The following is a 26,162-nucleotide window of genomic DNA, read 5'->3' as shown; positions in this document are numbered from 1 at the left end:
CTTCGTGTCACAAAGGATCTCAGATGTATCTGACTGAACTATATTTTACTTGCTTAAAGTTTGTAGTACGTGTAACCTTTTTCATTATACTTTTTATATTGATATATTGCTCTCATTTTATTTAGAAACCTCATTTGTCAGTATAAATGAGTAAGCAACTTTTATTGTAAAAGAAAAGCTAAACCAGTGCTTGCTAAATCTCCTGAATTATACTAATGCCTGTGAGTCCATAATCTTTAAACAGAAACCAGTGCTTGCTAAATCTCCTGAATTATACTAATGCCTGTGAGTCCATAATCTTTAAACAGAAAGGAAATTTGGATAACTCATTGATCGTATGTGGTTCCAGAGATTTTTCTCTGAAACTCACATGTGGTAGGTGCTCTGAATACAAAAGGTACTGTCTGTCATTTAATTTCACAACTCGAGTATTCAGATGGCTTCACTGTAAAAACAGGCTCAGGCCCTCATCTCTATAAAAAAAAGTTAGTGTTTTATTAAAGTTGGTTGAAGAAACTAACAGGTGGTTGTTTTGTTTTTTGCTTTTTTTTTCTTTAAGCAGAATATTTTACATTCGAATAAGGGTCATGGTAGCAAGAAGAATAAGGGTCTGATGAGCGTGCATGTTGGAGTGTGTTAATTCCTTGTTAGTGATTTAGGGGAGGCACAAAGGGGACACTGATTGTGGTGGAAGGGCAGCCTTGTTCTCTATTATGGCTGTTTCATTAGGGCCTCTGCATGAGGCCTGGCAATCCTTTCAATGAGAGAACAAGTCCTTTTAATTTGAGCTCAAGGATCTTGTTGAGCAGGTCAGAAATCGTGCCTTGCAATTCCTAATTAACAAGCCATTAACTAGTCTGTTGTGAGATGCTCGTAATCTTGTCTAATTAAAATGCTATCAAGTTAATTCATAAATGTGGGAAAACTTAATGGTGGAATTTGCCTTTGGTTTTGTTTATAAATTCAGTTGTGAAGAGGAGGAGCTGGCTCTTACAGAGTTTTGATTAAGTTGACATGCATTTGGTGTGAATTGTTCGTGAACACAGCAGCTTTCACCACACTTATTCCACTTTATAGCCTTACTCTATAGGGATAAAGTCCAACAAAGGCAAGGACTGCTGCATGCATTGCTATGCATATCTTAATGTGAATTGCTGAGATTTCTTTTCTTTCTTTTTTTTCTTCCTTTTTTTTTTTTTTTTTTAACAACTCATTAAGGAGCAAAACATTTTTGAAGCTCATTCTGGGCTGTTCCTATTGCCTTCTCTCTGAATTAAAGAAAAAAACCATGTCAATCAAACGTAATAGAATTTGCAGGGCTAAAATGAGATCCTTTTGCTGAACAGCTTCTTTCTGTTTGTTTTGTTTGTTTTTTGTTTTTGATAGAGTGGAGCCCTTGCATTCCTCCCAGTCTGCTATAGGAAGGCTCTGTAAATAGGTTTTGAAAAAAGTCCCCGACTCTAAACAAATAGATTTAAAGGTTTGCTATGAATGATAAGGCTATTAGAGCTTGTCTGTTGTGTTACTGTACATTGGGCACAGTTTGTTGTGACTAACTCTAAAAAGGGTTTTAGAATTGCATTCAGCATCCCTTATTCAGGAAAATCCTGAAACACCATAATCTACACCACAGCAAGACACAGTTACTCCTGTGCATGAAAGAGCTTCTACTTTGTAGGGCTGAAAAAATAGTGAGGAGTAAGTTGGGGAAAAACATGAAATAACATTATAAGATCTCAAAGAGAGGATACTCTGTTTAGAGATTGTCAGCAATTTTTCGTTTGTTTGTTTAACCCTTGTTTTATGCCAGGTTTAAACAATGAAGAGTACCAAGTAGTCATTGGAAATGATACAACCCATTACATTATTGACGACTTGGAACCCGCCAGCAACTATACCTTTTATATCGTAGCTTACATGCCTCTGGGAGCCAGTCAGATGTCGGATCATGTGACTCAGCACACCCTTGAAGATGGTAAGACAAATGAAACGAGCATTTTTACTTGCACAGAGGTGTACAATCTGGTGCTAACAACTTCTGAGGACCCCAAGCTCCACTGACATTGGTGAGGCTTCTGCCTACACATGAGGGAAACTGAGCCAGCTAGTGAAAGGAATGAGAATAAAATGGCATTATGACCAGATAACGTTGTGTGTTACATACAGTGTCTTTTATCAGTTGAACAACTGTTTCATTAAATCACTTAAATAACTGCTCTAGGCAGTTATTCAAGAATTTGGTCATAGTCTCAGATTTTGCCTCTATGAATTTTTAATAGGAGGTAAATTAAAACTTTTCTCACTCTGCCCGCAGAAAGCTTCATTGCTTGTGTGTGTGGTGTTCTTGGGCGTCTGAAATGTAAGTCAAACTACATGCCCACTGCATTTCCTTCAACTTTTGAAGGAAAATTTGGCATAAAAATTTGAAATACCAGAAAGTCAAGGTATTTTCTTTTTTGGTCTGTATGCAGTTATTACTGAAGCCAGAATTTCAGAAGGACCATATCAACCTATTTCCATGCAGTGATTTGGCTGACCTGAACACAGTGACAACAACAAACTGTTTGGTACAGTTTGTTAGAACTGATTAGCGAGTTGTATCAGGGCTAAGTTTTGGCAGGGTGAAACGTTTCCAGTTCCAGTTGCCTGCCTCTCTCTTTGCCAGGAGTTACTGCTCTTGTAACACGGTTGGCAGAAGGAAGCATGCAGTGACTCTTCAATGCTACGGGTGGTTGTGCTGCCTCCCAATTTAACTGTGGCATCTTAACCTTGACAGTCAGTTTGTTGGAAGAGCAGGGTGTTGACTGACATCAATTACTGCTGGCAGCAGCTAGAAAGGATGGTGTTGAGGGTCTCACAAGAAGGAGTTTGCTAAATCTGCATTGTATGCAGAAGGTGAGAAGTATGAGCTGTGTCACATTATCCCCAAAATAAACAATACCCCGCAAACCTTCTTGGGCAATACTCACGTATTACTGGTACCTCAGCACAGGTAAGGTGTTGGATGAAAATTTTACATCCCTCTTTTTCCTAAGGTCCAAAACTTTGTCCTTTCTCTTTCTAGTTCCATTGAGGGCTCCTGAAATTAGTTTGACAAGCCGGAGTCCTACGGATATTCTCATCTCTTGGCTGCCAATCCCAGCAAAATACAGGCGAGGCCAAGTGGTCTTGTACCGTCTGTCTTTCCGTCTCAGCACTGAGAGCAAAATCCAAGTCTTGGAGCTTCCTGGAACTTCAGATGAGTATCTCCTCGAAGGCCTAAGGCCTGACAGTGTCTACTTGGTTCGTATCACTGCCGCAACAAGGATTGGCTGGGGGGAGGCGTCTCTGTGGACTTCCCACCGGACTCCCAAAGCTACAAGCGTGAAAGGTAATTCTTGCGTTGCTGACAGCGTGGGGATGGGGTCAGTTGCAGCTTTATCAGTAGGCTACATTTTTTTCTGACAAGTAGTGCAAGAATTTGAAATAGATTTCTGTTACACGCATTTGCTTTGGTAATCTAGAAAATTGTGTTCTAACCATCATTCAGTATATAATCTGCACAAACTTGTAGTTGCAGTAATAAATTACATATAGTTAATACATAGTTTCAGGATCACAAATTGAAGAGGACCTAATCTGTCTTGTAGAAGACCTTATATGTAACAGTAGAAGCAAAAGCGGATGTGTTATTTTGTATTATCTTTGTTTTTTCGCATTGTTAATGTTCACATATTTCACACAATAGTAGGAAGCTTTTTGTCTGTAAGCTGCTCGAATATTGTTTGTAAAGTTTTATCATCGTTTCCAATGATAATGTAGTCTTTTCTTATGTTCTGCATGATTTTAACTTAAAAATGCGTTGTTGTGCAATGCAAAACCAATTTCTGTAAATTAGGACATTAAACATGGCTGTGTGTGCATTTACTTAAAGGAACTGAGCTGATGCATGTATTTGTGTATTACAAGCAAAATGCACGTATTTTTTGACTTGATATTTGAAATCTGCTTAGTCATTATAGTTGATTTGAAGTCATTATATAATATATATATAATGAAGTCATTATAATTGATTTGGCTTATATGATTATTATTATTTAGTAATGTTAAACAGGAGAGCATTCAACTTCAGAGGAATGCCTTAAAGGTGTAGGTTTGAGCTTATAACTTTGCTTCTTAGTGTTGGTCCATATCCACTGAATCTGGATTTCATTGAGCTTTGACTTATGTAGTGAATTATTAGCACTTAAGGATGTAGGATGTTATTACTAATCATATTTGATAATAATCTTTTGGATTGCTTTCATTTTTCTTATTGTTCTCTCTCTTAAAAAAAGAAGAGAGAGAGAAAAGGATGCTGAATTCCAAGAGGATTCTTCACTTACTTATATTAAGTGTTTGGATTAGCTATATAAGTAAGGCCAGCCTATATCATAAAGAAATAATAATGTGAGTACACAGATGAGCTGGAATCAAACCCTTGAGTAAACTTTGGAGTGATGGAAATGCAGATGGATTGTGGAAGTTATTTGTTTCTCGAATATTAAAATACTGTGTATATCCTCTAAACAGCACCTAAATCTCCTGAGCTGCGTTTAGAGCCGATGAACTGTACAACCATAACAGTACAGTGGCAGCAGGACTCCGAGGACACTGCAACTATTCAAGGGTACAAGTTATATTACAAGGAAGAAGGTCAGCAGGAGAATGGACCAATTCTGTTGGATGCCGGTGATCTTGAATATACTGTCAGTGGCTTAGGTGAGTGCACAAAGAAAAATTTTAACTGTTCTGGAAGAAAATGAAGTCAAAGGATAACTTAAATCTTACTTGAGACCAATAAGGCAAAAATGTTAGACTTGTCTATTTTACCAGCAGTAAACCATGCAAGTGTGAGCTGTGTTGTTGATGGAATAATTCTACCCTTAGAGATGTTGCACAATACTTAGGTGGTGAGATCCTGCAAATTTGTTATAAATTGGAAGAAGGATCTTCAATTAGGTCTAGGTCTATCACAAGACCTAGAACTAGTAGGTAGTAAATACTGCTAGTAAAGGACCCAAGTCTTTCTCTTTTTTAGTACTCAATTTAATTCTCAGTGTTTTTAGCTTTTGTGTTTTTGTGCTTGATCTAATAACAGTGAAAAAAGTTGCAAAATGTCAAAGGATTTTCTCTGTTACATCTAGCTATGCCTTTTGTCACAGCTACAGTACACACTGAGCACTATCAGCTTGCTCACCATTATATGGCTATAGGACACATTACTACAAATTCCTTAAAATATTACTGGGATACTAAGGTAAAAATAAACTACAAATACCTTAAAATATTAATGTGATGTAACATGCAAGGGGTAGTAGCTAGTAGCCCCTGTACATGTTGTTATGCCATTAATATTTTGAGGAGTACTGGTAAATATTTGCAGAGTTGAATATGAAGATTAGGGCACAGAGCTTGCTGAATCCATTGATCATCAGACTCTGATTCTTCCTGTGGCTCTTGCAATCCATGGTGGTTCAGATTTGTTGGTATCATCCCCAGGTAGAACATATTTCTGTTTGCATATGTAACTGAGATTTTTTTCATAAAAATGTGATTTGTAATTTAATCAGCAAAAATATTATAGGACTTGACACTGTGTTTGAAATGCATCAAAACAATTTACTTAGGGGCAGTGTGGAGATCTAATCTTGCCTAAATTATCAAAACTGATCTGCAATCTTAACTGGGTCAAATGGCCTCTTGACCATGCTCAGATATTCTCATCTGCTGCAGATAGTTCAGATACTATTTTAGGGGAGATTTGAGGGTAGCGTTCAGCTCTGTTAACTGGACAACTGACCATCTGTGACCGTTCCTAGCCAGAGCATCTGGCAGCAGCTGACTGTTTAACAGAGCTCTGAGACAAAAGAGCAGTGGGCTGGGAGGATGTGGTGTCTCTATTCTACAATGTATATATATTTTTTGTGTGTTTTCTCCTTATGCAGTTACAAAACAATAATTTCAGACACATGCAAACTTCTCAACTGTGTGACCCCCAACATATAGATTTTCTCAGTACATAAGATTTTGATCTAAGGGGGGATTTATTTGACAGAAATATGTTAAAATATGTATTTTATCCATGTGTTTTGCTGTTTTTCTTACTGGTAAAGCATGTAGGCAGAGAAGAAAACAAAAACAAAGGAAGTTTGGGGAATTAAAACTGTCATATAGTCACATTTGTTTTCCAGATTTGAAGACATGTGAGTGTGAAAAAGCTCATATGCTTAGTTATCCATGCAGCCATGTTGCATGCGGTGTTTTGAGTATTCCTCATCATAATTCTGAGTGCAAAACAGGGTATGTCTCATAAAATCTGATTGCTATCATTTATCTTTTTCTGACAGTCTGTAATTTATGATGCCGTAGGATAGGCCCACTGAAGAGCATTTTTTTTCAAGTAACTTCATTAGAAGTCAGCTGGGATTTGGCGGGGGGAGGGTTTTTTTGTTTTCTTTTTATGCGTTGATGAGCTATTAGAATGTTGATATCAAATAAGGGGAGTTTTCCTATAAAAGTGTCTTCGCAAGTATCTTGTTTTTTCTTGCTTCATAGCATTTAAGTAAAAAGACATTCATTGCTAAACCTACAGAAGGATCTTGTTTGGCACAGGAAATTTTACTAGGTCATGATTTTCCACTGTTAAGATAGCTACACATGTTGAAGCCTGGGAAGTTCTCACAGACTTTTGATAGTGACAGTACCTGCTTGACTACTTTATTTGCCCATGGAGAAGCTGTCTGTCTGAAATGCTTGCTCATGCTAATTTTTTTTCCTTGAAAACAGTACCTGACCAAGCTTTCCCTGCCCATAGCAGGTGCACATGTGGAGAATAGAGCGGATAAAATTACATGTAACATACAGCTGCAGAAAATGTAGCAAGATCTACACAGTAGTAGTTAGGGACCAATTAGCTCTTTTTATTTCTCATGAGTAACTTAAATCATCTTGGACAAGGCTATTTCACTTAAGTGAAAGCAAAATATTACTTAGTAGAAACTGGCTCTACCTGGCAGAATTTGAGACAAAACAAGGCCATCTCTAGACTTAGTGAACTAGGCAGAGGCTTTGAGGACTTACATTCTGTCATGCATTTGCCTCTCCTGAGGACATTATTTTAAAGAGACTATCAATAAATTAGTAGCTAAAAGGACCTTTAATATCTTCATGATGAACTACAGGCGTTAGTAGAATACTGGAAGTGAGAGATCTGAAGGAGAAGGGTTTATTAAGGATTTTCAGTTTCATACGTGTTGGATAATACAGTCAAAAAAGCACCAAAAAAATTCCTAATATGGAAGAATATGCTAATAGTATTAGGTAATTCCCAGTAGCAGAAGTGGAGTAATTTTTCGTGTGTTGTCTGTTGCCACTGCAGTTACTTGGCTTCCAAACTCTGCTGAAAACACTGTTGAACAGCAGAAGACTTGCAAATAGCTACAGGTCTTTTGATGCAAGGTCAAGGCTGAGAGACAAAGCAGAAGCAACAGGGCCAGTGTAAGAGGGGTTACCATGAATGGACATTAAATATAGCAATTTGAATATTATGCTGTGTGTTTTAATCTCCTATTGGTTCCTACCCTGTCTTTTTCAAACCCAGCCTCTCTCACTCCACTGTAAGTGTACCCAATTACTTCTGTGTATTTTTAACTGGATTATTTAGCGTGATAGTCACCACGTAAGCAGAGTTAAATGCTCTGATCAGATTCAGGGCTGCAGTTCTCAAAATAAATACTCACGGTTTCACATAGACGTTTGTTTGTGTTAAAGGTCTTGGCATTTATTTTTCAACAGCAGGCCACTTCCTAGTCCAGTGTAAAATTCCATTAACGTTATCACTTGAATTTGCCACGGGAGCAGACCCTTGGGTGCATACCATGCATTTTTGCCTCTATTTTTAATTCCGCCTTTGCTTCCTCTTGCTCTAGAAAGTTCTGGCTCTCACTGCCAAATGCCCGTGTGGCGAGCCTTCACGGACTGGCTGGTACAGCTTCTGCCTCTGTGGTGTTTCAGGATGTGTGTTGAGAAGTCAAGCAAGTTTGGTTGGTGGAAGAGTTTGTTTGGGAACCTTCCCTGGCTGCAGCTTGAGTGGGATTGGCAAAGCTTGAGAGTTAAAACAAAAGGAATGTCAGAGAAGCTCATTTTTGCCTTTTTATTTGTCTTTGAGTTAGTTCTTCAAAGAGCATTTTAGACGGGTGTACGTATCTCTACTGCTTGCCCATCCCAGCTCGCTGGGTTTGCACCTCTGTGGCCGAGAGGAGGCTCTAGAAGAAGGGCAGTGACTCAGGAGAGCCTCTTTTAACCTTACCTGGTCTACTGGAGTCAGGAACTTCCTTACAGGGACTGCTGATGGAAGTCTCATCCTGCGACCTGCGTCTAGAAAGGGTAAAATCGAATTCAGCTCGTCGATTACGAACTCAAGATGATCTGCCACGATGCTGGCTGGCGCAAGGACGCTGTCCTTCGGGCTGCCTGGAGTAGGCATGCTCCCTCTCTTGGGTCTCTTCTCAGTTCTTACGTGCGTAGTTCCACGCTGGGCGCCTTTACCAAAAGGCATGCTAGGAGCAGCAATATTTTTGCAGCTGGAAGCAGTGAAGCCCGTGCTGTCGGTGGTGGGGAAACCAGAGTGGGCTCGTGCCGCCAGCACGCTCTGCGCGCAGGCGTGGAGGCAGGCGCGCTGCTGCCGCCCGGGAGCTCGGCCGCCCACGGCCGCTGCGGCGAGGGTCTCCCAGAGTCGCACCTCGGAGACGTGGCTGATGCTCGCGCTTGCTGAGCGCACACGAAACCCCGGGGCCAAACGGCTTGTGGCGAAGGTGTGCACAACCTGGGTGCCCTTTTGTTCCTGTTGCATACGGGACGATAGCATCCTGCATGACCGATAGCATCCTGCGTGACCGTTTTCAGCCAGACCCCGAGGGGAATGGAAAAACTGGTCTGTTAGCTTTGATGAAAACGCTTCGGGCACCCGAGACCACATACCATAACCTTTCCCTGACGTGGGACCCCCCCGGGAGAGCCGCCGGAAATTCCTGTCCTGCCGACCGCACGGCCACGCGGGACGGCGGCTCGCGCCGGCGGGCTCCCCGCGGGCTGCGGCGGGCCACGACGGCGACTCCTCCGAGGCGCGAGCCTCTGCGAAGCAAAGCTGCTGTCCCCGGGCGGCACCGCTCTCCCATCTTGCTGCTGCTGCCGTGCTGCCAGAAACCACAGGTCTGACTGAAAATGTTTTGTCTGGCGACTTTCAAGTGGAGGTGGTTTCCCTTCCGCTCGCTGCCCCCTTTCCCATTCTTCTGGGAAAACACGTACATTCTGTCCAATGCATTTTTAATTATGTTTGTGCAGATTACTGCATGTTCTCAAGGAGTTTTGTCTGAATGAGAAGAACCTCTGTGCTTGGAAACTCCTTCCCATCCCACCCTTTCTGTTAAGGAGTGGCAGGAGTGCGGGAAAGTGCCTTTTCCTCCTCTGAGGCCAAAGAAACCAAAGAAACTTCCACGACACAACGACATGTCCTGGGACTGTGGCACTCGCTTCCGAAAAGGGAGCTTCTGCCAAGCAATTAGCCAGCTACCGGCTACAATTAGCATTCCCCCAGCTCCGGCTCTTTAATTTCCCCTGGATCTACTGATACCTCTTTATAATCACATATATCTTTTATTCCATGTTTATCAATATGTCAGTGTAGCAATTTCTGATAATTAGGGCTATAATTTCAGCTTGATGCCAGGTTTCGTGGATGTCAGTGTAGTCTCGTGTCTGGGATATCCCAAACTGTGTGTATGGAGATTGATATTGCTGTATCATTACAAGTTACTATGAAATTTCAGCTTGGGATTCCTATACAGTTTCAAGGAACCAACCATTTGTACAGCTTCATGAGATAACCTGTCAGGTTAGCAAATCGACTTCCATTTCAGCTGAAAATAGAACCATAAAGAAAGCATTTCTAATAAGCACAGTACTGAAATCCAGGAGCATCACTTCCATATCCTTTTACCTTCCAAAAATTGTGTCCCATGTATTTCCAATGAGTTAAAAAAAAAAAAGCGCCGAAACACAAAGCGCAAAAACAGACCTTCTCCCTCAACATTCAGTTTTTTTCGCAGTTAATTGTTCCCAAAAGTCACTCAGTAAAATAGAATCTAGTAACTACAGATCTCCTTTTTCTCTGCTTGGGTTGGACACAGTCAGTGAAAATGTTGATTTGAATAAACTACAGCTGTGCAAAAAAAAAAAAATAATTGGGGAGATGACTTGAGTTGCTAGTGAACAGCCATACCAAGGCTTTTCTGCTCACGTTTATCAGCCCGTATGGCAGCATCGTGCGCTGTCCACGCTGCGGGCGCTGGGAGGCATTATATTGCGTTGTTACCTGGTGAAAAGCGTGTCTCATAGCTCGGGAGGTGACCAGGACAAATATTATCACTTATTACTGCTGTTTACGGCTGGGTCAGCGTAGTGTTTACTCACGCTGATTACATCCTTAAACTCAACCTCTTATCTGTCCGTCCTGCCGATGGTGCGCGGCAGGCGTGCTACCGCTGCTCGTCGGCGACGGCGCGCGGGCTCTGCGGAGCCGGGCGGCCGACCCGGTCTCGCTGCAGGGCGGTAAACCCCGACGCCCTCGAAGCAGACCGGGCGGGTGTAAAAGCAGCCTCGGCCGCAGCTAGCTTGTCCGCAGGCGCGCGCGAGCGTGCTGAACGAGCCCGAGCTGCGGGGCTCGCCGGCGCGATGGTGCGCTCGCCCGCGCCGCAGCCCCGCGAGACGCCCGTGCCGTGCTGCGCGGTCGTGCGAGGGACCTGCCACCGCTTCGGTGAGCCTGTCCCCGAGGGCAGGCGTGGCGTGTCTGCACACCACTTCCTCTTAAAAAAAGATATATTCCCCCCCCCCCCCGCCAGGGTTTAAAAGAAAAAAAGACCCTAGAGATTAAAGGGGGCTGGCAAGCGGAGGGGGAGGTTTATCACGCTGGGGGGTTTATTTGGTTTTGTCGTGTGTGTGTGTTTTAACCTGCAAAATGTCAGAGCAAATGGTGGTTTGATAAGCTTTTGCCCTTTTCGTATGAGGAGACAGCTGACGTTCCACAGGTCCAAGTGTGAACGGAGATGAGGGTTTCTGTCCGAGCTGGGCCGGAACTGGCAGGCTGCTGCGGTACGCTGCCTTGCACGCGTCTCTCGGCGGTGGTGGTTTTTTTGTGGCGGGGCTCTCCTCTCAGATCCGGACGTGCGGTTCGCGGCGGGGCGGCCGCGCAGCGCCGGCGGGACGAGCCCGGGCGAGCCGACCTGCAGACCGTCCCGCGTCGATTGTGCCTCCCCCGGTAAACGGGAGGGGAATATTAAAGTGCTCTGTTTAGGTGAGAAGTGGATTCACTCGGGTTGCAAACTGAAATCTTACGGAGCAGAAGCAAGCTGACGCTCGAGTTCAGCCCCGTGCGGCTCTGTGGGCGCGCTGGCACGGCACCCGATGTACCAACCGCCTCGGCTTCGGCTTCGGCCGAGCGCGCTCGGGCGCCCGGAGGGGGAATCCCGGAGAGGAACCAGCTTGTTCAGGAGAGGGCAGTTAACTCCCAGCTGCTAGCGCTGCATGCGTGTTACGCAGCTCAAGTGCCACATCTGTAAAAGCCTAGTGCCTTCCTTCCTGAGTAGCTCTGCAATTACATTTTCCGTTTTTTTTTTTTTTCCCCCCCCACACTGAGGACTGTCCTGGATTTGTCTCCAAATTACACATTTTCACCTCAACTTTCGTTGTAGGTGTTAGGAAAAAAACCCCATTGTTTACTTTGGACATCACATATTCTTTCTGACACTATTTGTATGCTTCTGTCCAGTAAGTTTCAGATTTGTTAATTTTTTGTGTTTTTAAATGGCATTACAAGGACATCTGCCCATGTTTTTGTTTTTGAAAGTAAATATCATTGTAACGTAGTCCAATTGTAATGGAAAGCTTTAGTTAAAGTTCAGTGTATTTGTCAATTTGAAATTACAACATCAAGCCTCTCGGTAATTTACTGATTTAGCCAGTGATCAACTTTAATAGCCTTTGAAATACTGAGATCTGTACATCTGCATGAGCAACATATCTGTTTTGATATTGGTTAAAGTGTGACATGTGACAAAACGTGACAATTTGTTACAATAAGAGTAAGTTCTAGGTTTCTTTGGATTAAATGCAGAGATGTGAAATGGCTTTAAACCTGATGAAAAATTACTGAACTGTTTACGTGTGCAGCACTAATCTTGGGTCAGAAAGTTGTGTGCCTGCTCCCTCAGATAGAGGGTAAAGATCTTTCAGGAACAGGCAGATTGTGTATTGGAAAAATTGCCTAATTTTTTCTTTTATAAAAAGCCTTCCTGAGTATGCTGTCTGAGCTTGTCCAGTCTGAATCCATTGATCTGGGAAAAAATAGCTCCAGCAGCCTCATTTAAACACGCCTTGACTTCTGTGGTAATTCCTTTTGACTTCCCAGGCTGGCTGCCCTGAAAAGGGGAAGGACAAGGCGAGGAAAGGCGCCCAAGCCCAGGTAGGACCGCAGGTGCTGCAGTTCAAAGAGCAAAGCAGAGCGCTGGGAGCAGCTGGGCCTGGCTCTCCAAAGAGGTAGTGGGAGTGTCTGGAGGAAGGAAGCTCTGTTATTTCATGGGACAATGTTTTGTCACTGTTTTAAGGATAAAAATGTAAAGATACAGGCTTTGCTAAGGGAACGGGAATGGCTCTCTTCCGTGGGGCTGTTCCAGCAGCACGAAGGGCTGTTGCCTGTTTTGGGGTAGACTCTTTGCCTCTTTGTCAGCTTGCCCCATCGCTGACGTTGGACCCAGTTGTTTCTTCAGGGACATGGGACTAATTGCGTAGCAACTGCTCTGGAATCGACCTGGAATCGAGGGTGGTGGAGGGAGAGGCTATTTGCTTGTGTCAAGATAGTTTGCCAGTCTCTAGCAAAGCAAACTGTGTCATCTTGGAAGTATTTAGAGCTGAAACTTTCAGCAGTGGAAAAGCGATTAGAATCTGGCAGGAAATGCTCTTTGCGTTCTTGGGGCCAGAAGTGGCCCGTTTAAAACTCAACCTGTATGGGAATGCGGATGGGAAATTGTGTCACGTTGATTGAGTAACAGTTAGGACAGATAGGGTGTATGCAAACAGTGTTTCACTGGGCATTTGCTGGAACTGAGAGTCAAATTTGCTTCATGAAAAGGACGTACTGATCGTCACTTCAAAACATTTATGTTTTTTTTTTTTAATTAACCCCAAAGGTGTTTTCAGAAATGTTTCTAAGCATTACAATGATTATTTTAATAGATTTTTTGTAAAAATGACCAATAAATTTTAATTTCTTATGGTATGCCTTTAACTTAGTTTCTACTCCCCTTTCAAAGAAAAAGAAGCAGCAGTTGAAATGGCAGGATTGACCAGATAATTACTCATATTTCTTACGGGGAAAAAAACTCTACGTACATATATGTTGTACAGCCTTTTTAGCTCCAACTAGAGCTTTAAATACAGTGGGTCTTTTTCCTAAAAGAGGAGACTGTGCCTCTGGGAGGCAGCATTATTTAATTTGCTATTTACAGGACTTCATTAGTAAAATACTTAAGTCCTGGATTGCAAAGAAACTGCTCCTTGGAGAAGGCTTAGAGAAAACTCCTGTTATAGGAAATTAAATCAACATTGTCCATTAATCATACTGCATGTCAACCCCCAGACCTCGCTTGATTGTTCTTGGTGAATGTGAGGAACCATTAGATGTGTGAGGTCCTTAAAGGTCTGCCTAAGTCAAAGGGGAAGAGTTTAAAAAAATGCCACCATTAGCACATGAAAGAGACTTCAGAGTGGACAGAAGAAAACATTTGCTGTACAGGGCTAGTTACATTTCTTATTTTTTTTTCCCTTGTGTTTTTTTTATTTTCTTCATTTGTTTAACAAAAAGCCAGATGTTGTGATCAAAATGTTAACTGAAGTGATTAATTTTGCCTGAGTTTTTGTTACCCTTTTGAGTCATGTGACTGCTTGTGATAAAGTTATATGGGAAAGTTAATAGCAGGGGCTTTTTGCAGGTTCTGTACTAGCAATATGTAAATGCACTTCCAAAGCTGAGCTAATACACTTCCAGGTAGCTTTTCCGTGTTGAGTAATACCTTGCTTGGGGTGTATTTGTCATGAGGGCATTATTGCTACCTGAAACATTTTAACTCTCTCTCTCTCTTTTTTTTTTTTTTTTTTGGAAAAGATGCAATTGTGGAAAGAAAAGCCAGCGTTTTTTTCAGGCTGCCTGGAGTTGCATTTTTGTGGCAAATGAAGGGGAGGGTGTGTGAGAAGTGGGGGAAAGCAGTCTTGCTTGCTGCAAAAAGAAAATTCTTGCCATGAAATATTTCTTCCCAAACTTTGTTTTTTTTAAAATCTGAAAAAAGGCCTAGTAATAAGTTTTGCACAAAAAGTGGTATTTCAGCATTTATAGCAACCTCTACAGTTTTGTTGCCGTTCTCATGGCAGAGTGTTACGCCCTGCCTCAAACTGGTTAGAGCGTTACAAAAGAGACGCACGTGGTGGCCGTGCATCGAGGGCGCCCTGCGGACGTGAGCCCCGGGGAAGGTCCTGGCGCTGCCCGGCAGCCCTCGGCCGGCCCCGGGCTCCTTTAGCCCGGTGAAGCTGCGCTCGAGACAGCGAGCCCTTTTAACCGTGCGAAGGCAGATCGCTAGCGCACAGTTAAGTAGCTGCATGTTTATTTTACTTAAGCAATCAATCAGTCAGACTGCTTTCCATTTTCTAAGTGTTGTATAAACTTCATATGCAGAGAAATTGCATCAGGATTTTTCTCCCCTCCCTTCTTCAATCAAGATACTAATGTAGCTTGGATTTAAATCTAGAATGCATTAGGAAAGATAACAAAAATAACTCTGATTTCAATTAGCCTCCTAATCTATCGTCTCTAACTTTCAGCTTGTTAATACGATGTTTGACATGTATTCAACACTAGTTCTTCACAAAATTAACTCATTAAAAAAATACAGCAGGTATGGTGAAAGCTTTAAATTACAGCTGGTCCGTGATCAAACATTCTGACAACAGCCATGTTGCTTCCTATTAAAAGAGCAATTTGTATTAAAAAAAAAAAAAGAAAGGGAAAGAAAAGAAAAAAACGTTTTGAAGGAAAAATTTCAGGTAGGTCAAATTCCAGTGTATATAATTATGGAAAATACTTTAAACAAACACATAAAAACATACCTGGAAAAGGGGTACAGTCTGGGGAAGTCTATTCTAGTCTTTTCCAGATAAAATTGCAAAGTTGTAATTTACTTTTCCATGTTACTGCTTTTCTGTGCTATACTCTGAGCATCCTTTAAAGTACAGTGTTATTTACCTGCTGTAAGTAGTATTTACATTAAAACATGCTGTAATCCATTTCCAAAGGGGGAAAAATACATATTTGTCATTTTAAAACTCCACAAAGATTAAGGAAATGATAGTACTGTGTTGTCGGCGAGAACAAAAAGATTTTCAGAAGTTTCGGGTAGTCTTTCAGGCTACTACTCGGGTGCTGATGCTTTCCCGTATGAGGAGTAAGCGGCGCTTCGCAGACGGGTGTCAGCGCCGTGGGCGCAGTTCGGGAGCGGAGCCCGCTGCCGAGCGAAGGCTTTGCGCTCCGGGGAGCATCAGGGCCGACCTGCGGGCGCGGGCGGCAGTGCGGTGCTGCCGGCGAGGCCGTTCACGAGGTTTGGCCGCTGACATCAGCTGCTTGACTAAAAGCGACACCGGCGTTACGTGGCCCGGGTGCTGGCGGGGGCGCAGCGGCGGGGCGGCCAGGGGCGAGCGCGGCCCGTACGGGCAAGGCGCAAAATCTCCTGGCCGTTGGGGTGAACGCGCAGGGGAGGCCGGGAGAGCCTCTGGGATACCCAGCTTCACTGCCTGGCCACAAGCTGTCCCGTACGTTCTTTTAACAAACTTTTCTGCAAATTCTACCACAGCCGCTGCGACCGGCACGTGCCGGCGTGCCACTGCGTGTAGCACTAGCGCGTATTAGAGAGAGGACATTGTAGGGTCCCGGGTACTTTTCCGATGATTACAGATGGAAATTTTCTTCAGGGCATATTTTAGAAGTTCAGGACGTTGCTGTATGAAAATGTAAAAGCTAAAAATAACTCCGCTGTGCCAAACCACCTGGGGGGTTGTTCAGCATAATCTAAGTGTAATTAAATTGAATACCCTTGTTAAATGTCAAAGATATGTCTCATTTCTGTAGAAAATGAAGCAGCTAAGGGGATGGTAAGTAACAGCCGTGCTTAGGTATGGAGGGGGATACTGGGATGGATTCCACGGTTGCAGAAGTTGAGGCCGGCGTCCTCCTGCCACCACAGCTAAGGGGAAATTACCTGCTGAACCAAGGCATGCGCGTTGAGCCCTTAACAAGTGATACTCGCTGGCTTCCTTGCTTCTTGGTTTATTAACCTGGGTAATTGGAAAATGTTTTGCATTATATGCTGAAGTTTCGGTGAGAATTTTGCATTGCACATAGTGTACAAAGACAAATTGATGCCAGCCTTTTCTTTTAAGGCATTTTTAATGCTTCTGGGTTTAACTTGAGCAAATGAAGTATGAGAGCTGCCATCCCAAAGGCAGTAAATGTGTGTCAGGCTAACTGTTAGTCTATGGCGAATGCATTGGTCTAGCAAATTCAGTATAAAACTTGTCTGACTTCTAGATTAACCTCCCCCTCTGCACTGTATTCAGCAAATGAGTGCCAAATTTTGAGTTTCATGAAGCAGTAGCTTTATTTATGTCTGGAAAAGTCTGTATGAGTGTGTGGTGCTGCCACAGGGGTGCATGCTGGCATGCCCCTGTACACGCAGTGTAGACGTGTGTCTATCTGGTGGGTGCCTCGCTGCAAGCTGGCGTGTGGCGGGTACAAGGGAGCGGTGTGAGCAGGGACCTGGGACACCTGCAAAAACAGAACTCCCCGCTGAAGTTTGGGCCCTAATTGTGTATGCGGCTGGGTATGGACTATGTAACTAATATTTGGCTTAATAAAAATAGAGTAGTGGTTTCAACTTACACATATTTTGTGTTTAAGTAACTGCTAGTTTTCCTGTCGTGACTGACTTGTTCTACATCTGGCAGTTCGGAGGTGTGTTAGTACAGTTCCCCTCTGCAGTCTCAAGGAGGAGAGAGCCAGACTGATTTTCAGTTGATCTACCTGAAACCTCTGCATCTTGTAGTCATGCTTGCAGCAGCACAACTCCCAAAGCTTGAGATCTGAGATGAGTCACCAAACCACAGATGTTTTTGTAATGAAACTGTGCACCTCCTAGAAAGTCACTGTGCTGCAAGTAATGATAGATAGTGTTTTCATTTTGCTGCACAAAAGGGTCAAAATGGCATGAGGAGTCCATGACAGACCAGCAGAAAATGTTAGTCCTGAAAGAAAATTTATTTCATAGCTTCAGGGGAAAGTTTGGGTGCTGTGAATAGATTGTCTTTGTCAGCGTATAAAAATGTGTCATTTGTAAGGTGATGCTGGATGTCAGGCAGTCAGTGTGCATGTATGTTAGTGCTTCGTACCTAAACAAATGTTAAACCAAACTTTGCAGAGTGCTTACTGTGTTGTGATGAAGTGTGTTTCTAGGAAGCATACCTCTTCGTGCAAAGGTCAGACAAATTATCCAGATCTCTTTCCTGTCTGTAACCTGGGCAGGTTAGTCTTCACTGGGGAGGTGATCTTCTCAATCTCTCCCATCTTAAATAAAAGGAACTTTGTATTGCCCCAGTTCTGCGGAGTGCTTGAAACGGCTCGCGCTGTTAGGTGACCGTCTGCAGCAGCGCCGGGTTCGCCGGCCGTGCCGCCACTCGTGCACGGGTAGCTGCCGCCTGCAAGGTGCCTGTTGCAGGGCGGCGCTCCCGGCCCGCGCGCGGCACGCATTTGCAGAGGACACGTCCGTGGTCGTGGCTGGGGGCAACTGCGGCTCCGCTGGCTCGCTGGGACGCGGCTCCCCTCGGCCTCTCCTCTGGCGGAGGTGGCCTCTCCACGTAATTCCATTAAAGAGACTGCGCGCCGCGGGGTGGGCTGCGGGCAGCGCGCTCGGCTTTCAAAGCAGGACCAATGAGCTGTGCGCTTTCCGCTAGGCAGCAACAAAAGAAAAGGTCTCTCAGAAGACAAGACAAGCACAAAAGATCAAAATTAGGTGTTTGTCCAGGCCCCTGGTATTGCTCTCAAGTTAGCTTTTGAGGGCTCACTTTGAAAACTGTGAGCCAAGCTAGTTAACATAAGGGTGTCTGCTAATTTTAGAGTGTGCTGTTAGAATAATATTGGAAGAGAGCTCTCTGCTCATGCAATTTAACCGTTCTCCAAAGCACAAGAGCAACACGGGGACTAGAGGGAAACGTTGCAAGCGTGGCAGTAATGTCACACAGCTCCTAAGAAAACAGAGCCAAAGCAAATTGAAAATCCTCGAGACTTGCTTAAGTTCTTTTGGCCAGATTAGAGCCGTTTAAGTAGCTCTGCTGTTGCCGTGGCCGCTGCGAGCCCCCAGCGCAGCGTGCGGGACGGAGCGGCGGCGGCGGCGGCGATCTCGCCCTGCGACAGGCGAGGAGCTGTTTGCCCTGGGGCCTGCGCGGGGATGCGCGAGGCTGCGGCGGCGGCATGCTGGGCCTTTTCACGTCTAGACAAATAAGCCAAAGCCATCCAAAGCCACGGAAAGCCGGAGCGTTTCGCTGAATCGATTCACGTGTGTTATATGTTCTAGTTTCTACCAAAATAAACTGACACGATGTTGTACAAAGAACAAATCGCTTAGGTTCTACTTCCAGTTATTTGGTTTGCAAAGGAAAACATGAGTATCACAGACAGGCTTTGTTCCTTCTAACTGTTTAAAGTTACCTTTAAGTTGAAAAACAAACCACATGAGATGTAAAGTGTTGGTAATTTGTAACCTCTCAGGAACTATTTTAATCTGATATCGAGGAGTCATTATTTAAACTGTGTGACCTAATGGAATGCCAACTCCTTTAAAAAAAGAAAGAAAAAAAAACGAAAGCCCGATTAATATTATAGTATGAAATTATTAATAATGCTTAGAAATCATTTATCCAGAGCCTAGAGAAGATTTTTAAAAAGCATAATACAACTAGTTTACTAAATTTGCCTTAGTTCCTTACTCATAGGTACCTGAGCAATGTATAGGGGCATTTTTTAGGAAATAGAAATAAAATCCAGTGCTGCAGCTTCTTTTGAGGCAGAGACCTGGGTTTGGGTTGTCCTTCTACTTTCCAACTTTGTTATATTATTGTTTGGCTTGATGTACTTCTCTCCATCCCTTTTTGTCGAGTATATTTGAAATGTATTTGCTTATTTTCCTAATAAGTTTCTGCTGTATTTACATTGCTTTGCTTCAAAAGTACATTTTTAAGGATAGTATTTCTCCGCGCTCTTCCTTTCCCACCCTTCCCCCTTAATAATTCCCCTGGACCTCTGTTGCTTGGAGCAGACTTTGGCTAGCCCAGATCCGATGTCATAGGCCGTGACCCGATGTCAGAGCGGCCCAGGCTGCCGGCCTCTGCTTTGAATAATTATCTGGAGGTTATTGTGCGGAGGGGACGGGCTGGGGGGCCGCGCTGCCGCCCGCCAAGGCGGCCCCGTGAGCCGGCCAGCCGGACCGCTGCCCAACAAGGGGCCTCGGCCGGACACACTACGTCCCACGCACAAAAGGTTAAATTAAAAATGGACATTTGGCCGCATAGGTTTTGTCCTTAGTGCAACCATTTTTCCAACCGTTTGAGTACAATACTATTTTGATCATTTTAATTGAAAGCAAGAAGTATTATTTAACATATTGTAGGCAGGTGAGAATAAAACTGAAATGATTTTCTCACCCCCTTCCCCAGCTATTAGAACCACCACATGGATGTCACTTATGAAGTTGTTTCGATTCACTAAGCTGGACTTAGAGCATCAAGCTACGTTGTTGTCGTTGTTAAGAAATTCTCTGAAGTTCTAATTCCTTAGGAACAAGAACAAAGCCCCAGATATTTTTCTTTTGGTCAATATTTTGCTTTGAAAATGTTGAGAACGGAGTTGTTCAAAACAGGTATGCAAGTATGCTCAGTATCCAAACTTAAGGAGTCAACAGTAGATGGTAGTAAAATGTCCATTTTCTTTGGGCTCCCTTATCTTTTTCTCTCCCCAAAGAGGACTTAAAAAGCTTGAAATCCAGATTGTGGAGTGCTGTCTCTCTGCCCTTATCAGGACTGAATGAAAGGCTGCTGGAGGTGGGCTCACTCTTCTGGAGGGGTGAAGGGAGGGGGAGTTCTTTCATGGTCTGACCTCAGATTCTTTCTTAATTTTATCTAGCCCTGACCTGTTGGCTCTGCTCTGGCTCCTTTCAAGGCCTTCGGAGCTTCACAAACATGCGGCAGCTGAAGGAAACAATGGCAGGGTTTTAGGGGTTGCAATATTACACTCTCTTGTAACCTTGGCTAAATAGACTGTAAACAGATGCTTTCTATGATGCATTTTCCAGAAAGACAAAATTTTGGCTGTGTTTACATCAGCAAACACAGCTCTGTAATACTTTTGGCTTAGGAATTCTTCATTCTCTTTTTAATATTAGCTTTGGCTGACTGAAGAGTTGCCCCAGAGTGTGTCTGCTTTAGAAACAGTCATGGAACCTGCTGCTACATACTTTTTACCTATCCTTACTGCCATAGATTTATTTGGAACAGAAGAATCATATGAAGATAAATTATCAAAATCTGAATGCAACAAACAATTTGGTCTTTTGCAGAAAATTCATTCAAAGACAGTGTTAAAATGTAATCAGGAAAAATACATTTCTGTGCTTTTGAGAAGAGATGATGGATTTATATGTGGATTAGGATTTTTGGTTATGTTCTTAGTGGCCTGCTGCTTTAAGCTGAGAGGGTTTCAGGTATATAATAAAATGTCTTGAGAATGGAATTTCTTTATTTCACTGTAAATATGGAACTGACTTTATTGTTAGTAACTTTTTTCCTAAAAGTTAAATTTGTGCAATCTGGATAACTTAATAATGAAATAGTTGCATTAAAAATTACTTCACCAGCTCTTTAGTGACCAGAAGCATTTTTTTCTTTTAATTGTTTGACTGCTAATATTGGCATTTTCATCTTTGTTTAACTACTAATACAGACATTTCATCTTTGATGCCTCTCCTTCCAGCTGTGCTCACTGGAAGTACACGAGGACACCATCTGGCAGTAGCGAGGTACAGCTCTGCCAGATGGAAATAAGCCGTCTTGGTTGGAAAGATGTTCCTTCCGCTCTCCATGTCAGCTTTATCACTAGGGAAATGTCTTCAAAAGAGAGGACCTTTTTTTTCCTTCCTTTGAATAATGGTAGTTGCTACAGCAAAACACCCCAGCTAAGCTAGGATTTCAGTGGATATATTTGAGGCCTGTAGAGGTCAACAGCAGCACTATTTATTCTTTTGTGGAGCAATGCCAGATTATGTTACGTGCTTTTCGGTATTTGTCTTGGTGTTTTAGAAACCAAAGAGCTATGTTTGAGAGACAGTAACTCTATGAAATTCCATGGCATTAATATGCCAATATACACTAAAACTAGTTCTGGCATGATAACGTATCAATTTCATTACTTGTAATTGCTTTTGCCTACTATTGTATGTATTTAGTAAATCATTTGTATGCTTTGAACGCTGACCTCTGCACATCTAGACCATTTTTAACTGATCAGTGTATATAACTTGAACACTTTTCAATATCAAGCTTTGGAAAAGAGAAAAGCAGAACATAGTACTTACGGATAGCTGTTGCTTTGCAGTAGCAAATTCTGCCCTTACTAAAAAAGTGGAAGCTTTCCATAGAAGCAAGGCTGCTGACAGCAGGAAAGGGCTGGTTCAGGCAGATGAAGACGTTCCAGTGTGCCGCAGAGCAACGGAGGGGCCAGTAAATCAGGTCTCAGTTCTTGATGATGTTGTTGAGATTACTCTGTTGCTCACATCCGAGCGATAAGCAGCTGTGGTTCTCTCTCCATGCTGGGAAATGCAAAGACTTGCCACAAACAGGATTGGGACATCTGAGTACACTATAATATTTTTCTTGAGGAGTCTATTTTTACAGCATTAACAGTGCTATCTGTTGTGAGATTCCTGTCTCCTTTCTGAGAAACTGAGCATTATCTCTAAGATTACATCTCTGGCATTTAGTAAGATAATAAAATACTGAAGTAAAGCATCATCATCAGAACATTTACCAAATTTCAGCTACTTTAATGTTTTCTTCCAAGTTACAATCCATGTGTTAAATGATAGCTCAACTTAAAGTTTTCTATCGTACTTGTGGTATTTAGCCTTGCCATACTTCTATCGTAGGAGTAGAACCTACTCATAGGTTTCCCAAGGCCAGAGGGGGCTCCCCCGAGGGCCTCGCTGCTGAACGCCCTCGCAGCCCTTGGTGGCTCCCTGCAGACTTCCGTGGGGGTTCCAGGAGGGCATCACCAGAGACGCTGCCCAACCTGCCAGCATTGCCAGAGGGCAGTGGCCCTGGTGACATGTACTAAAAAAAAATACATACATATATATATAGCTTGGGACAGTATCTATTTTGAGCATTTTAAATTAATCAGAATAAGGCGTATCTAGCTTTTTCCAGTTCTTGGTTTATAGGAGTGTTACTACCAGAGGTGAAACGTGCTTCTAGCTGAGCTATTATTCATTTGTTTTAAATACTGACAGGTTTAGGTTATATAAAATGGGTGAGGCAGATCCCTTGTACTCTGTAAAGTTATGCCAGCTTATCACACCTAGCATCAACATCAGGGCTGCCCTCTTGATTTGTACAACAGTGTAGTTTTTGTGTCATTTCCACCAGCTGATCTAATTATATTTAAGTAATAGCAATAAAAAGGCCCATTAAAAAGCTGTAGGTGCTGTGACACTTACTTAACTTTACAGTGTCATAATTTAGCCAGCAGCATTAATAAAAAACATTCAACAGGAACAAATCAACTTAAAAAAAAAAATCAGCCTGTTGGTAAATAAGCTACAAGATCAGTCCTGTCTACCTCATGTCTGGGGGGGGTAAGCCTTTAACCACTACCCAAATGCCAGCAATTGCAGTCGTGATTGAATTAATGGAAACGGTGCGTGGTGTTATCAGGCTGTTTGGAGAGGTGAAATCTGGGTTTAAGCTTTCTCCTTGAACTGGATTTTGTGTTGAGCAGCTGGGTGAGTCGCTGGGCCTCATCCCTCGCTGAGGAGCGATGCTCTTCGGTGGAGCGTGGAGGGAGCCCTGGCCCGCCGCGCGCCTGGGCCACGGCTCCGCGCTCGCTTCCCGGCTTGCGGAGCCTCGGCAGCCTCCTGGCCCTGGGTAGTGCGCCGGGCTGGCATATGCTAAATCTGCGACCCTCAGCCCCCCAGGTGGCCGTGCCATGCCCAAGCATTTCTCAGTGATTTATGGGGAAGCTATTCAGGATGCCCGTGCTGGTGTAAGATAAGGACGCTCCCCCGGTTTGTTTTCTCTGGGGGGAGATGTCTGGCGTTGAATGTTTGATCCAGCTGGGGAACTGCTAGATGAAAGTGTACACGCCAAGTGTGTGCTGGGGTTCCCATTTGGGAATGAATCACATCAGAGACCAGTAAACTAAGCTAACAAATAATTGTTAATAATATTCAAAACAGAGGCTACTTTGGACAGAAGGTATTTTCCTCCACTTCGTAAGGCAAATGGTGTGCGAGTATTTGGTGTAATTGGCGGCACTAGAGATTTTGTTTTGCATGTGGTAAAGTTGTTCCCGATGTGGGACAGCATCTGGGCAGCTATTTTGAATTGTTCTTCGCTGATGTTACACATCTTAAGATAAATGGTATTCAGTATTGAGCTTTGTCTAACCGTGTTGCATTAATAAATACATTTGAAAACTACAGTTCAAAAAGAGCATTTGGTGGGAGGGGGAGAGGGGTAGGAGTTAAGCTTTCCCGGCATTCTGCCACATCCCATTATTCTTCCTCTCCTCCCCAATCAAGTGTTAATGAGGAATTCAGGTTAAAAAAAAAGAAAAAGAAAAAGAAAAAAAAAAGCAGTGAGGATAAACAGACCTCACAGGCTTCTCATTGAGCTCAGCAGGGCACTAGACCTTAGCTATTCTTCATTTCACAGTGAAGATGATCAGTTCTGGGTGACCACTTTCAAAGGGCAGGGAGGTTTTGAAGGTGCTCGGCAGGATGATGAATTGTCGTGTCTGCCATCCTGTGTCTTGCGGAAATGCAGCAGGGGTCTCTTCTGCAGGAACTTGCAAGGGAAAAAAAGATAGACTGTGACACTTGGTTGGTTGAATGCCGCTTGTTTATGTGGAATCTCTTTAAGGTCTGCTAAATAGTACTAGAAATCAAGATTTCTCTAGCAGTGGATGGGAGAATCATTTACTATAATCAGCTCCAAAGCATACTTCTAACTAGATCTTGAAAGGTATCCTAGTGGTCTCCCGTTTTAGCTTTGGCTTTGTTTTCTAAGATTTGTGTGCTAAATACATGTATTCCCAATATAGGTTAAGTAGGAACACGTGAAAAGTATATATTCCCACTTCTCTGGAACATACTCTGTAATTCATGTCAGTAAGTTGCTGTAGTTTGATTTTGATGTATTCAGATCACTTGGTACTTTTGAGGTTTGCTTGTCTTTCTGGCCAGGCTTAGTGCTTTTAGAGTGCCACTCAGCCCCCTTCCTTTCAGATGTCTCTTATGTTTTCTACAGATTTTTAAAAGATTGCAATGATTTAGAGATAATATCTTACTATCTAAATTTTCCATACTAAAATTTCATATTTTCTCTTATTTTGCTCTTAAAAATTTTCAATATATTTGTGTTCATCTCCCTATTTTCTCTAATTGTGATTGACAGGAAGCAACAGACTTCATAAGTTGTTAAGGTCATATTGTTAAGTGGAAAAAAATAAAAACAATCATATAAAGTGATAATTTTATCACAGTATAAGAAAAAAACTTTTTTTTAAATCTCAATTTGCTATATATATATTGTTTACTTGTAGCATTAAAGAATACTGGAAAAAGTACTGGAAAAGGACTAGCCTTCTCTTGCCTATTCTACCATTAATGTTAAACACATCAAAGAAATACTTAAATCCAAACTTAACAGGTCCTTCTGGATACCTGTATTTAATTTGATGAAATAGTTTTTTAAAAATAAAATCTAAATGTAAATTTTACCTACCATTGATTTTTCATTAAAGCATATTTGGGTAACTACAGCACGCACAGATTTTTCAAAATAAACACAAAAACATATTGCAGAACGTGCATTAAGAAGTTACTATGCCATCTTTAGGGAAGCATCAGCGATCTGTTCAGGGTGGTGCTGCTGATGCTGGGACTGCAGAGGGAGCTAATGCTCTGATGTGAGCAGGAGTCCTATTTGCGTTAACAAATGTCAGGGAATTGTGTTCATGTTTTTTCCAGGAGAGAGGCTGTGTCAAATCCCAGATAAAATGTGGAAGAAGATAGCTTATTTTGAGAGGCATAAGATTATAAGGCATAAGATTACAGTATTTTAGGGCAAGGAAGAAAATAAACAAGATCAACACTATTTTATAATATCTGTGTGGACAGTCTTAAAATCTTAATGGAAGGAAATAGATTCAGTCGCCATGACAGTGGAAGAGACAGTGTCCTAAAATCTGCGTCCGTAGTGGTGTAAAGTTCAGCTGGAACCGGAGGAGGTTACCTGTGCTCGTAGCAGCCCTACTTGGCAGACTGGCGTTGTACGGAAGGGATTTGTTGCAAACAGCATCGCAGGGCACAGGCTGCAGACAGGCGGCCTCTGGCAGCGCGGCCAGCCTGGTAGTCTGTACTCCTGGCCACTTGCTGGTGCCTCTGCCAGCTCCTCACTTGTGGAAAGCTCAAAGTCACTTTCTAACTCGTCTCCCTGCATTAATTTTTCACTGAGATCAAGGCCTCAGAGCTGCACCCTGCACTGATTTTTATGTTTTTTAACAAAGCCAAGGGCAGCAGCAAGCTGCAATGTCGGGACCCAAACCATGGCCAGAGAAGGAGGAACAGGGAGACCTCTGAAGCTAGGGCTGGTAACCCGCTAAGCATGTCAGAATCGAATTTCAAGAAAATGTCGGGAGGTGGAAGCTGCATGTCAGAGGCCCT

The 26,162-nt window shown here is 42.9% G+C and overlaps 1 protein-coding gene across 1 annotated transcript in view; it reads left to right on the top strand.

Moving 5' to 3' along the window:
* Positions 1 to 26,162, top strand: part of PRTG (protogenin) — a 79,253-nt gene that overhangs the window by 40,131 nt on the left and 12,960 nt on the right. Inside the window, exons 9-11 of the mRNA XM_062584034.1 lie at positions 1,811 to 1,975; positions 3,065 to 3,370; positions 4,552 to 4,740. Coding sequence (XP_062440018.1) covers positions 1,811 to 1,975; positions 3,065 to 3,370; positions 4,552 to 4,740 — 660 coding nt within the window. The remainder of the gene's footprint in view (positions 1 to 1,810; positions 1,976 to 3,064; positions 3,371 to 4,551; positions 4,741 to 26,162) is intronic.

The sequence above is a fragment of the Rhea pennata genome, chromosome 10 (assembly GCF_028389875.1).
Source record: "Rhea pennata isolate bPtePen1 chromosome 10, bPtePen1.pri, whole genome shotgun sequence".
Classification (NCBI taxonomy): Eukaryota; Metazoa; Chordata; class Aves; order Rheiformes; family Rheidae; genus Rhea; species Rhea pennata.
This window is presented reverse-complemented; position numbering and strand designations above follow the sequence as displayed.